At 45.3% G+C, this 14913-nt stretch overlaps 1 protein-coding gene across 1 annotated transcript in view; it reads left to right on the forward strand.

Moving 5' to 3' along the window:
- The window catches only part of GTPBP4 (GTP binding protein 4), a 116143-nt gene that overhangs the window by 12141 nt on the left and 89089 nt on the right, over window positions 1-14913 (forward strand). The window contains exons 2-4 of the mRNA XM_029588538.1: window positions 3056-3226; window positions 10287-10390; window positions 10484-10620. Coding sequence (XP_029444398.1) covers window positions 3056-3226; window positions 10287-10390; window positions 10484-10620 — 412 coding nt within the window. The remainder of the gene's footprint in view (window positions 1-3055; window positions 3227-10286; window positions 10391-10483; window positions 10621-14913) is intronic.

The following is a 14913-nucleotide window of genomic DNA, read 5'->3' on the forward strand; positions in this document are numbered from 1 at the left end:
GAAATTGGTCAGGGACGGGACTGGTGGGGTGTGTGTGTGAGAGAAATTGGTCAGGGACGGGACTGGTGGGGTGTGTGTGTGAGAGAGAGAAATTGGGTCAGGGACGGGACTGGTGGGGTGTGTGTGTGAGAGAGAAATTGGTCAGGGACGGGACTGGTGGGGTGTGTGTGTGAGAGAGAAATTGGGTCAGGGACGGGACTGGTGGGGTGTGTGTGTGTGAGAGAGAAATTGGGTCAGGGACGGGACTGGTGGGGTGTGTGTGTGTGAGAGAGAAATTGGGTCAGGGACGGGACTGGTGGGGGGGGGGGGTGTGTGAGAGAGAAATTGGGTCAGGGACGTGACTGGTGGGGGGGGGGGGGGGGTGTGTGAGAGAGAAATTGGTCATGGGCCCTAAGGAAGAAGAGTGTGAGGACAGAGCTTCAGCAGCCCTTGCTGCTTCTGGTATGTGCTATTGGCCTACAAGGGAAAGGAGTAGGAGAGTTACTGGAGAGGGTAAGTAAATCTTTTTAAGTTTATCTTTCTTGATTGACTGCCATTTTAATTATTAGGTATTATGTGATGTGTCTGCTGTTAAAAATATTTTATTGGTGTTTGGAGAATTTTTAATCATTTTGAAAATTTAAATGATTGGATGTTCCATTTATTAGTTGTTTTGAAACATTTATTATATTCTAGCTTTAGAATTATTTTATATTTCTCGGGGAATGTATAAATAAAAATGTGGAGACAAAAACTGAACTGGAAACAGCAAGAAGCCAAACTCTGTATGCAGTAAAACAATGCAAAAACAAAAACATTAGCTTTATGGTCATTTTATTCTGTATTTGGTGAGGATCTGTCTGTGTGTGTGACCCAGCTAAAGGTGTTCTGCGAGCTTGTAGTTTCGTGGTAGGGACCTATAGCTGCTTAGCTTGTTCTGTTTTCCTAATAGGAGGTGTATTGGTGTTTAGGGCCTGGTGTAATTTTTGCAGTGCTGCCTTTTTATAGGTAGGGTTGTTACTGTTAAGTTACATCTGCATTATGGAACTCATTTCAGATCCTGGAAGTCTGATAGGTGCTATATTTCTGTTTTGCACTGAATGCAGAGTGGGTTTTTTTTGGGTTTCCATTCCAGTTTCTATATGTATCATTTCTGGTCTTTCTGTACTTGGTGAAGGTTGATTCTATGTGTGTGACCGAGGTGAGGTATTTTACTAGCATGTAGGCATTTGTATCAATATTATTCGTTGTGTTTTCTCAATAGAACATGCATTGGTGGTAAATTACTGTTTTTTCATAAGGAGGTCTATTGCACCTGGTAGGAGAGAGTGTTTATGTTGCTGTTATTGAGATGTCACCAGAAATATCTTTTTTTTGTATGGGAAATTGAACGGGGAATGTCCTAGTTCTGCTCTGCACCCATTGTTGGGGGTCGAAGGGGTTCCTGTGGAATGCAGAGTGATGGTCACATGTTCATTGTGTCACGCATGTGAGAACCATCTGTCAGGTGTGTCCTAGACTATAGCCAGAGCTATATTGATTATATTTAGTTTTGACACTGTTATTTAATTATTACTACTATTCATATATTTATTTAGGTAAACGGAGAAAGAGAGTGAGGGCACTTCGCAGAAATACTGTAGTTAAATGAACACCGTGATTCAGATTGAACTGCTACTCTCTGTATGTTTGCTTGCTTATTCTTTGTTCTGTCTTACAGTATAATAGAGTAGAGTCACTGAAGTTCTTTTCAGGGATGGTTTTTGGATTCTGACTTATAAATCTGGGCAGAAAATTGTAGGATATCCTTCACATACTAAATAATCCTTTTGGTCAGTTTTCCCAGTGGAAAAAGGTAAACAGTGGAGTACCTCAGGGATCTGCACTTGGACTGATGCTTTACAATATATTTAATAATTGAAGAATCCACGAATACCAGGAAACACCGATATCGACAATTAATAAACCATTCCTGAAATGAATGAAGGGTGGGAAACTAGCAAATGATCTGGAAAGGGGTACAACGTGTGAAGAGATCTAATTTGCAGCTGATACAAAATTATTCAGAGTAGTTAAATCACAAACACATTGTGAAAAATTGCAGGGGGACCTTGTGAGATTGGAAGGTTGGGAGTTCATATGGCAGATGAAATATAATGTGGACAAGTGCAAGGTGATGTGTATATAGGGAAAAATAACCCATGCTGTAGCTACACAGTGTCGGATTCTATATTAGAAGCTACCACCCAGGAGAAAGATCTAGGTGTCATAGTGGATAACACATTGAAATCGTTGGCTCAGTCAAAAAAGCAAATAGAATGTTAGAAATTATTAGGAAGGGAATGGGGAATTGAACGGAGAGTGTCAAATGCCTCTGTATTGCTGTATGGTGAGACCACACTTTGAGTACTGTATTTATTTCTGGTTGTCGCATCTCAAAAAAGATATAGTTGCACTGGAGAGGGTACAGAGAAGGGTGACCAAAATGATAAAGGGGATGGAACAGCTCCCCTGTGAGGAAAGACTAAAGAGGTTAGGGCTGTTAAGCTTGAAGAAGAGATGGCTGAGGGGGATATGACAGAGGTCTAGAATGGGTAAATGTAAATCTGTTATTTATTCTTTCAGATAATAGAAGGACTAGGGGGCACTCCATGAAGTTAGCAAGTAGCACGTTTAAAAATTAATTGGAGAAAATTCTTTCATTCAACGCGCAATTAAGCTCTGGAATTTGTTGCCATAGGATGTGGTTAGGGCAGTTAGTGTAGCTGGGTTTAAAAAAGCTTTGGATATGTTCCTGGAGGAGAAGTCCTTTAACTGCTATTACTAGCATCAGTAGCATGGCATCTTCTTAGTGTTTGGGTACGTGCCAGGTACTTGTAACTTGGATTGAACATTGTTGGAAACAGGATGCCAGTCGGACCCAGTATGGCAACTCTTTTTATGTTCCTATGTTGTGGGGTTTGTTTTTTTAAACAATTTCAGCCAATTCCTGCACTAGCATTGGCTAGTAATACAAAAGTAATATAGATGTTTGTTTTGAAGTAAGAAAATTATTTTCTTTGCCTTTTAATTACAGGACTTCATTGATATTACACTGTCAAAAACTCAACGAAAGACTCCAACAGTGATTCACAAACATTATCAAATCCACCGTATTCGGCAGTTTTACATGAGAAAAGTCAAATACACTCAGCAAAATTATCATGATCGTCTCTCGCAAATCTTAGCAGACTTCCCTAAGTTGGATGTAAGTCACTTTTACAGTAAGCAAATAAATAGGAATAACCATTTGATGTAATTTATTTTTCTGCCAGATATCTAGAAATGTAGTTTTGTGCACAAAATATTCATGTTCTGCAGGTTGGTCAAGAATAACAGGTAAGCAGCTTCATTATTTAAGAAATGAAGATGTTTTTTAAGGACTCCTGTGCTGGAGGGGACTAATCCTGCGTGCAGTAGAGGGAGGTGTGATTATTAAACCACATAAATCGCTGCCAGCCAATGTAGATAGATCTAAGGCTGCAGCTTCCACTTAAAGTTCTGGTGTCACCTCAAATCTAAGTCTCATGGATTTGTTGTCTGTGCTGAAAGCTGTCTTGTTCTGGAGTGTGCTACAGGAAATAGTGCACTCTTACAGCAGTGAGGCAGGACTGGCAATGCTTTGCAGGGCTACAAGAACATGAGGTGTGGTGATTAAAACTCAATAACTTTTGAGTACATGAGAGCTGTTGCAATGACTAGCTATAACTTTTCTTATGCATTAACTCTTGTAATAAACATTTTATTTTTTTTTAATTTCACTTGAACTTATATATTTGCAGTTTTCCTAGCATGTAGCAGATGGACTCAGGACCAATGGGTATAGTGTACTCCTGATAGCAGTTGGAGATGGATCAGATTTCAATCTGGCGTCAGCCCTAGTACATATACCCCTGCAGGAAGTGCAGCTCTTCAGTATTTTCCGTCTCCATAGCAGTAAGGGACTATTTGCACACTCTCACAGCGTTAGAGTAAATTTACCAGAGAAAACCCAAAATAAGAAGAAATCTTACCTCTACAGACGAGCCCCGCTCTCCTGCGGTGACACCCTCGGGTTCCCCCAGTCGAGAATTCCCGAGGTGATTTCTGCGATCCCTTGGAGGTAAGCCTCAGCCCGGCGGCCAACCCTCGGCGGGGACCTGGCCCCCGAGGCAGCGGGTGCAACCTCGAGGGGTATTTTCCCTCTTTCTCCCCCCCCCCCCCCCCCGCAGCCGGAGACTGCCCAGAACGAAACCGGGAAACGCCGAGACAAGGTAAGGTAGAAATCTTCTTTAAAGACTCCGGTCTCCGAAGCTCGAGGAGTCGCACAGGTCGCCAGCCGGGACCAGTGCCATCGGGCTGATCCGCCCTAGCAGGGCTAGACTCCGGTTAGATCCAAGGGTACTCCCACGTGGAGACCCCTGTGGTGGTCGCCATATTGTCCGCGTGGTCGCCAGCATCATTTTGATCTGCTTGCCGCCCAGTTCGCCGCTTCGGTCTGTGCGCACAGAGGCGAGCCGTGCTCACGAATTCCTTGTGCGCACAACGTCACACACTCAAGTACCGTGCGCACAAGATACGCGCTTACCATGCCAGGCGCATAACTGCGATTTGTGTGCACTCCAGTGCGCATATCCTGAGCACATACCCAATCTACGCGCACAACTTTGACACACCGGAGCACATAACAGATTTTACACGCCTATATCCATGGCACTACAGGAAAAGGAGCTCAAGGCTCAGGGCCTCTACCCAGCATGCCACATCAGAGCTGCACAACACGAAGAGGCCAAGGTCCTGGGGGATCCAGCCCAGGGCCAGCCCCAGCCGGGACTGGGTTCTAGCTCCTCAATAAGCACCCCGGACCTAGCGAACCCCAGCGGGACCCCCGAGGGACACAGCTTGGACCCAGTGTCTATCTCCTGGGTGGAATTCTTCAGAGGCCTGCACACCTTCGTTCATATGCAGACGGAGCCTCCGATAACATGGCCACAGCCTCCACCAGAGGACCTCTGCGCCCTGGGACCCTCTAGGCCCAGAGAAGTGAATCCACTGCCCAGAAGCCCCACCTACAACCCACAGACAACTCGGAGGAGGAATCAGAGCCCCTGGAGGAGGGGGAACTCCCAGGGACAGAGCCTCACCGGACCATGAGGCGCTTCTTCACCAAGGACGATCTTCCAGACTTGGTCACCCACAGCCTGAAGGAGCTTGCTTTCCCGGGCACAAGTGCCTCGGGGGAACCTAAGACGAATCCCTTGCTAGAGGGACTCTGTCAGACCTCCTGCCATTTCCCTCTGTTACAAGCCGTCCAACAGCTAATTGACCTGGAATGGGTTGCCCCAGAGTCTACATTCAAAGGAGGACAGACTCTGGCAGCCATGTACCCTCTGGTCCTGGCGGCCAAAGACCTTCTGATATGTCCAAAAGTGGATTCCATGGTCTGTGCTGTCTCGAAGCGCATTACTATCCCAGTGGAGGGAGGTGCAGCACTCAAAGATGCTCAAGACAGGCGTTTGGAATCCATCCTAAAACAGTCCTTTGTCGTCGCCGCTATGTCCCTACAGATAGCCTGCTGCGCCATGGTGACACGTGCCTGCCTATCATAGACCAGGAGCAACACTTCTGGGAAAGCCATGGAACCAGCAGTATCATTCCTAGCAGATGCTGCTTCCGATCTGCTGCGCACCGCAGCTAGAGGAGTGTCTTCAGCCAGGAGACAACTCTGGCTCCGAAGCTGGTCAGCCGACGCATCTTCCAAAACGAGACAAGGATGCCCTTCAAGGGATCCCTCCTGTTCGGAAGCGAACTAGAAAAACTTGCTAACAAATGGGGCGAGTCCCCACTGCCATGGCTACCGGAGGACAGGAATAAGAGAAACCAGCGACCCTTCCCCCGAACTTCCAAGGGAAGAGGTTCACAGCGCTTCAACCCATACAGAAACACTTATCAAGCGCCTCGTCCTATAGGCAGGAACCAGTCCTTTTGGAACAAGCACAACAAAAGGGGAACCAGCTCGGGACCAGGCACCAGCTGTACCCCACAATGAGAATCAGCCGACCTGTCCAAAGGAAGAAGCCATAGGGGGGCAGACTTGCCCTATTCTACCAAAGATGGGTTGAGATAACTTCGGACAAGTGGATCCTAACCATCATTTGAGAGAGGTACTACCTGGATTTCCTCCGGACATGTTCGTGGAATCCCCCTGCCACGACCCCTCCAAGAGGGTGGCAGAGGAAGCTACACTGACCAGATTGCTAGCCCTAGAGGCCATAACCCCAGTGCCTCCACAACAAATAAATACTGGGCATTATTCCATTTATTTTATCGTCCCCAAGAAAGAGGGAACGTTCAGACCCATCCTGGACCTCAAGTCTGTCAACCGTCACCTGAAGATCCCCCGCTTCCGCATGTAAACCCTACACTCTGTAATAAAGGCGATACAACTGGGAGAGTTCCTCACATCCTTGGATCTGTCGGAAGCCTACCTACACATTCCGATCCATCAAGAACATCAGCGCTTCCTATGCTTCAAAATCCTGAACCGTTGCTACCAGTTCTGGGCACTACCCTTCGGGTTAGCCACAGCACCCCGGATGTTCACCCAGATCATAGTGGGTGGTGGTGGTGGTGGCAACACTGAGGAAGGAAGGAATCCTTGTGCACCTTTACCTAGACGATTGACTGATCAGGGGGAAGTCACCAGGCAACCAACAGTCAAAACTCTACTGGAGAGCCTCGGATGGGTGGTCAACACAAACAAGAGCTGTCTGCAGCCCTCTCAATCTCTAAAATACTTGGGAGTCCGATTTGACACCAAAGAAGACAAGGTCATCCTGACACTGACAAGAGGTCAAAATTGATGAACCAGTTGCAAACCCTGCTAAGCGAACCTCGCCCCACAGCATGGGATTACCTACAAGTCCTCTGTCTCATGGCATCCACACTGGAAGTAGTGCCATGGGCACGAGCTCACATGAGACCCCTACAGCGCTCACTTCTTTCGTAATGGAATCCACTGTCCCAGAACTACACCGTACATCTACAGCTCCCGGGCAGATTTCGGACCCAACTCGATGATGGCTACAAGACGGCCACCTGAGCCAGGGAACAAGACTATCCTCACCGACCTGGATCCTGCTCACCACAGATGCCAGCCTACAAGGATGGGGAGCACACTGCGAAGAGCTAACCGCCCAAGGGCATTGGAACACAGAAGAGTCATGTTAGAACATCAATCGCCTAGAAGCCCGGGCAGTCAGACTAGCCTGCCTACGGTTTGGTCACAGACTCAGAGACAAAGCGGTCAGAGTAATGTCGGACAACGCCACAACAGTGGCCTACATCAATCGTCTGGGAGGAACCAGAAGTCAACAGGGGTCTCTGGAAATAGACCTACTAATGTCGTGGGCAGAAGCGTATCTCCAGGAGATTTCGGCCGTCCACATCGCCGGGAAAGACAACATCATTGCGGATTACCTCAGCAGAGAAAGTCTAGACCCAGGAGAATGGAAGCTGTCAACCGCAGCGTTCCAACTGATAGCGAACCATTGGGGAACACCAAACACGGACCTCCTGGCAAACCGGTCCAACACTCAAGTACCCAGTTTCTTCAGTCGCAGACGGGAACCTCAGTCCCAGGGAATCGATACTCTGGGACAGACAGAAGACTCTGTTATACGCCTTCCCGCCATGGCCCCTATTGGGCGCAATCATTCACAAGAGAGAACACCACAGGGGACCAGTTCTTCTTGTGGCCCCGGACTGAACAAGAAGACCGTGGTAAGCAGACATGCGAAGACTACTGACAAGGACCCCCCTGCCACTACCTCCACACCAGAGACCTGCTTCAGCAAGGACCGATCCTCCACGAGGATCCAGCTCGATTCTCTCTTATGGTCTGGCCATTGAGAGGACTTGCCTGAGGAAGAGCGGATACTCGGGGGCTGTAATTGACACCCTACTCAGAGCATGCAAGTTCTCCACATCTCTAACATACATAAGGATTTGGAGAGTATTTGAAGCCTGGTGCGAGGACCACGACATACCACGCTCAGTCAAAATTCCTGCGATCTTGGAATGCCTACAGAAGGGATTGTCCCTCAACTCCATCAAGGTACAGGTGGCCGCATTGTCATACTACAGAACCAAGAGCGAGAGCGACAGCATAGCCTCTCACTCGGATGTTTCCCGCTTCCTGAAAGGAGTCAAGCACATCTGACCACCCCTAAAGTGGCTGGTACCTCTTTGGAACCTCAACCTGGTCCTAGATTTCTTAGCAGGAACCTCCTTCAGACCTCTCCGCGGCCTGTCTCTCCAACTATTAACATTGAAGACAGCCTTCCTGCTGGCAGTTTGTTCAGTCCGCCGTATATCCGAGCTACAAGCACTGTCCTGCCATGAGCCATTCCTTAGGCTCACCCCGGGAACCATCCAGTTACGCATGGTTCCCTCGTTCCTCCCCAAAGTGGTGTCTCACTTCCAACTCGCTACCATCGCCAGATGAGCATAAGAATTCGGAAGGGGCTCAAAGTCTACGCCACCTCAACGTTGGCAGACTCCAATCCAGATACCTGGAAATGTCGGAACCCGTACGAAAAACGGGCCACCTATTCGTCCTTCACAGCGGGAAGTGGCAAGGGGAAGCGGCCTCTCGAGCAACCATAGCTCGCTGGATCAAAGAAGTCATCAAGGCGGCCTATGTAGAAGCCGGCAAGCTGCCGCCTCTACTAGTCAAGGCCCATTCTACTAGAGCCCAGGCAGTGTCCTGGGCGGAAACCAGGTTACTGTCACCCACTGAGATCTGTCGGACGGCAACATGGTCCTAAATCCACACCTTCTGCAGGTTTTACCGCTTGGATGTTCAGGCTCGGGAGGACACAGCATTCGCAAGGGCAGTACTAAGTGGGTAACGGGCAGCCTCCCACCCAGTTCGGGAGTAGCTTTTATACATTCCATTGGTCCTGAGTCCATCTGTGACATGCTAGGAAATGGAGAAATTACTTACCTGATAATTTCGTTTTCCTTAGTGTAGACAGATGGACTCAGCATCTCACCCATGGCTGCCGAGCAAGTGATTCACGGGTAAGTCACACTTTCCTACAGCAAGGACACCCATTCTACCGGGTGTCGATGTTTCTCGGATGAGGGCACTGGCGGTCTCCAGCTATATCCAGTCCAACCGATTCAAATTGATAAAGTTTATCAAGTTAGTCACTCATACATATATCCACAATGCTTTTCGAGGAGAATACTGAAGAGCTGCACTTCCTGCAGGGGTATATGTACTAGGGCTGACATCAGATTGAAATCTGATCCGTCTCCAACTGCTATCAGGAGTACACTATACCCATTGGTCCTGAGTCCATCTGTCTACACTAAGGAAAACAAAATTATCAGGTAAGTAATTTCTCCAATTGTATCTGTGCTTCTACTTGTCATCAGAAATCACATTATTATCTATTAGTATCCAAAACTTTATCTTTTATGTTTATTCTAGATTTATTAATCACCTACTGCCTAAGCGCTGCACGATTTACAATTAAAACATACATAAATTAAACATGAAACAGTAAAAAATTAGATTAATACACAATATATCATAAAAACATCAATAACCTGCCAATACAAACTTCATAAAACAATCTAGTTAATCAAATGCCAGCCTGAACAAAAAGGTTTTCAATAAGGTTTTGAATGTCTTAGAACAATCCATTAAGCATAGGCTTTCAAGGAAAGATGCTTCATAATTCGTGAGCGGCAATCAAAAAAGACAGCTTACAAATCTCAGCAAGACAAGCCTGCTTAGTGGAAAGGGCATCTAATAAGTCTCATTGCAAGGTCCTGGGTGGGATTGTGTATCATTAACAAGGTATTGGCCCATGGAAAATAGTCCAGACAAAATAAAGCATGACAAGCATTGTGACCTTATGTTGAACTGGGAACCAGTGAAGGTCATATAGGCCTGGAGTAACATTGTCTCTCTTAGACCTTCCAGAAATAATACAAGTCACTGAGTTCTGCAACAGTTATGTAGCTTTCAGAGACCTAGCAGAAAGACCAGTATAAACAGAATGGCAGTAAACAATTAATGGGATCTGTATGACAGACCAAAAATCCATGATGAAGAAGTCATTTTAACCCATGATGTGTCATATTCTGTGTTACAGTTCTGTGTAGCAATTTCATGAGTCTTGTCACTGAATAACTTTACTTTGGGTACTTTATTTGTTCAAAATTTTGAAAATATCCCTTTTAAAAGTAGTAATACTTTATTATTTTTTCTAAAGGATGTTCACCCGTTTTATGCAGATTTGATGAACGTTCTTTATGACAGAGATCATTATAAATTGGCCTTGGGACAGATCAACATTGCCAAGAATCTAATTGACAAGTAAGAGATTTTTTTCTCCTTCTCATGTCTTCCCTTCATCTCAACCTACATGCAGGTTTAAGTTTCTCTCGTTTTGTTTTGTTCCCTTTCAAGTGTTGCCAAGGACTATGTGCGACTGATGAAATATGGAGATTCCTTGTACCGCTGCAAGCAGCTGAAACGTGCTGCCTTGGGCCGCATGTGCACAATTATCAAGAGACAGAAGCAGAGCTTGGAATACCTTGAGCAAGGTACAACTTTGTACAACTTATAGAGCTCGTCAGTTTTCTATGACTTATGGACCTGAAGGATTTTTTAATTCTTATCTTTATTGGTCTGTTTTCTGTTTTGTTTTTTTCCCCCTGCATATGACAATATGCTCATTTATAGCATTATTGCTTGTTAAACTAAAAAAAGGGAGGGGGGTCAGGAAGTGACTTTTAGCTGCGTTTGAGAGAAGGGGCAATTTTCAAAACTATTTAAAAAAAAAAAAAAAAAAAAAAGTTTTACCCCCAAAAATGCCTTTGAAAATTGTCCTTACAATATATCGGATGTCATGATGCAGCATAAACTATTATGTAATGCTGATATGTAGTCACTGTTTTCAATTCAGCTGTGGGGACATAAAAAGATTGGGTTTGAAGGGACAAAGCTCATGCTATTGAGAGGTTTCATGTCCCAAAACACGTACTACATTGAATTAAAATTGAACAATACAGGCAATTCTACATGTGTTAGTGTACGATAGGAACACAATATGCTTACATATTCTGATCTAACAATATGAGTGAATTGTTGCGTAGATAGTAAGGACAAGAAGGTAATTGAATTTAAAGGGGCGTGGGACAAACACAGAGGATCCCTAGTGGCTAGAGAATAGAAATAAAGAAGTGGAGTAATCTCTGTTATACGTTTCTATATGGGAGTACTTGCATGCAGCGGCAGTTACTACCCTTAAAATAAGGCATGGAGGTAACCTGCATGGAGCAGCAGTCATTATCCTAAGCAACTTACTGGGCAGACTGGATGGACCATTTTGGTATTTATCTGCCATCATTAACTGTTGCTGTGTTACTATGGTTGGATGTGGGAATTTTATTTTGCAGTTGGCATAGTGTGTATATCTTGTTTCCTGTATTCCACATTTCTTGGATAAGTTTGGCAAGAGTGAATCCTAATTTACACCTAGGTTAATCAAAATGCTATGATTTTGCATGGATAACGCCTGTGATAAGAAAAAGGTGTGCATATTTACAATTTTAGAATTATCGCACTGTTATGTTAGCGCTTTGCATAGGTAGTGTATCACGGGGTGCGTTAAAGGTTTCGCACCCCGCAATACTTGTAGTTCTCTACTTGCAAAATGCCCAGACAGGTGAGAGAGAGAGAGCAAGCGAGCCTCTTTATAAGACCTTCATAGTAGTCAACTATTTATATCCCTGTAGGAGGGCCAGCTAATAACTGGAGGTGAGGTTTTGGGGGTGGTTTAGGGTTTTGGGGCCAGTTTGACATGCAGAGTGAGACGTACGAACAGCTCAGTACACCTCAGTGAAGATTTGACTTCATTTGGAGTGAGGAAAGTCTCATCAAACTAGGGTGAGAGAACATTGTAGAAATCTCATCTTTGTGAGACTTTTCTCACTCCAAATGACATCAAATCTTCACCGAGGTGTACCTTGCTGTTCATACGTCTCACTCTGCACATCAAACTGGCATCAAAACCCTAAATCACCCCCAAAACCTTACCTTGAGTTATTAGCTGGCCCTCCTATAGATACAAAGAGTTGCTTACTGTGAAGGCCTCCCCTGTGTGTGTGTGTCTGTGTCTTTTTCTCTCTCTCTCTCTCTCCCCCCACCCCCCAGCTCAAAAATGCCTAAATGTATCTTTATCGTGAAGCATGCGTTATGGTGTTAAAGCCATAATGCATTTTGAGGAATGACCCTGTTAGTAAGCTGGCAGTGCAGCATAGTGCTTAGAACTCACAGCTACAAATTTAGAGGTGCTGGTTTTCATTCCTAATATCCCACTGTTCTTGCGTCTTTGTGTAAGCCACATAATCTCCTAATACTCAAATTGTAAACTCTCAGAAAAAGGGGCATTTGAATTATTTTATATACTGATAATGATATGTAGATAAGTGCTTCCATAGGCCTGGCAGTATACAGTTGGTGATGCATAACACCACGCTACCCCCTAACATACAGGTTCCAGTGTACCCAGTATACTGGCAACCTCCTGCCTACCAACTGGATTCCTGTGTGCCTTTGGACAAGTTCTCTGCTTACAAGCTATCCCCTCATGGTTTCTAGGGGGCACTGAGAGACACCACATAATATATGGGTTACAAAGTTCCTAGAAATGCATTTATAGACAAAACACAAAAAATACTGATATTGTCTTATCAGTTACAGTGACAGAGCTAACAAAATAAAAGGTTTATTAAATAGTAAGAGCAGTGAACCAAAAAGATAATTTGCAGAATAACTAGGTTTCATACAGTTAAACTGGCAAGTTTCACTGTACTTAGCCCAGGGGGTCTGCAAACTGTGGCCCATGAGACACATCTGGCCCAAAGGGGAACTTTTCTTGATCGACCAAACTTTCTTTGCCTAGGGTCAAATTGGACCATGGTGCAAGGATTATCTTTTTTTTTTGTTCATGTGTGGCGGTAAAGGCATGAATGCTGGCAGAGACCTCAACCCCCGCCAGCAGTAGGAGGAAGACAACTGCAGGCAGCACAGTAACTATCGTAGTGCTGGTGGGGTATCCAACCCCCACCAGCAGGAAGAAGTCACTGGGGTTGGCAGGGTGAAGGCTGCAGTGCTGGCGAATCCCCAATCCCTGTCAGCAGAAGAAAGGTCCGTTAGTGAGTAAACTCCAGCGAGGTGAGGGGAATGGCAGGGAAAGGGAGTATTGAGTGAGGAGAGGGGAGGAGGGAAAGTGGGGGAGAGAAGGGGAAAAAGTTTGTGTGAGAGGAAAAGAGGGGATAGAGGGAAAGGGGTGAGAAATAGAGCAAGTAAGAGTATATGGTGTGGGGAGTGTATGAGTGGGAGAGAGTGCACCAGAAATGCACCATCCTACCACTCATTTCCTCCCTTTTGCTCAAGGAAATAATGACTATGGAGTAGGCAAGTGGTAGGGTTCCCTGAGGTGGTGTTGGTGTAACCATTGCTCTATGGAGTTTGGCCCTTAATTGAGAGAGGGGGAGGCAGGGGGCAGGATGTTAGCCAAAAAAAAAAATCACTAAAAGGGCCAAACTCCATAGGGCAACTGCTTACACCAGCACCCCCTCCAACACCACCTATGCCATCGTCATTATTTCCTTGGGCAAAAGGGAGGAAGTGAATGGTAGGATAGTGCATTTCTGGTGCACTCTCTCCCACTCATACACTCCATCTCCCTTCTGCTCATTAAACAGGATTCATCTTTGTCCTCTCAGTTATTTGAAATGTCTCATGTAGCCCTTTGCTCAAGAAGTTTGAGGACCTCTGATTTAGCTAATACCTGGGGAAGTTCAGGAGAGGCTCTCCTAACAAGAATGTGTTGAGTTCGGATAGGGCCTTGGCACAGAGTTGGTTCCTTTGTGCTGCCAGCAGGGCTAGTTCTTTGTTGGCTGTATCTGAAGGACCAGTCAGGGCAGGGAGTAATAGCTATCTGACAAATGGCACTATAGGATGTTATAATCTTACAGGACCTTGAGGATACTGGGAATTATGCTGTGCAAGCCTCACCTTGGTGGGACAGTAATTACAAATCTCAAGCTACAGTGTTGTAAAGGTTAGAATACCACTTGCAGGCTAGCTTAAGGGAAATGGGTGAAACATGTCTCAGGGCAAAACAAGAAATCACAGTGCACATAATAGCCCCTATTTCACTACAAAAGGGTACCACATGCTCTCAAAAAGTTCTTGTAATTTTACATATTTATACAGACAGGGTGCTTTTGCCCTAAAATTCATATTAAAGGTTGCTATTGCTTGTGTGCCATGGAGGTTGACGATTGAAGTTAGACCACTAGGATAATCGCACATGAATTGGGTATCGTGTACAAAACTGGCATAGCTCATTGGGATGGTCAAATCCATTTGGCAATCATGCACAAACTTTAAAAGTACATGAGGTATGTAAATGACTACTTGGATACAGCAGCCAGCATGCCATGTGTTTGAAATGTGTACAAAGTATCAACTAGACTAACTCCTCCCAGAAGTTATAAACTTTGACAATAATCTATATGTACCTACACATAGAACGAGTGGAGCAACTCCTGTATAATACAGAGTTTCTTCCAGTGCTCAGGAGCCAGTAATCTCCGACAGACATTGGTAACTGGTTATGCTATTGTACTTCTCTCTCTTCCTCTCCTCTCAGGCCGTTCCCCAGCCTAAAAATGCCCAAAACGGAATTTACGAGCAAATTGCATTATGGGCATTATGCATGATATCGCGCAGCTTAACACAACTGAAAAAGGTGTAGTTAAAAAGGTGTTAAAACTGCGATATCATGCATTATGGCTTTGCAAAGTGCGAAGCCAGCCCACTTT

Source organism: Rhinatrema bivittatum, chromosome 2, assembly GCF_901001135.1.
Source record: "Rhinatrema bivittatum chromosome 2, aRhiBiv1.1, whole genome shotgun sequence".
NCBI lineage: Eukaryota > Metazoa > Chordata > Amphibia > Gymnophiona > Rhinatrematidae > Rhinatrema > Rhinatrema bivittatum.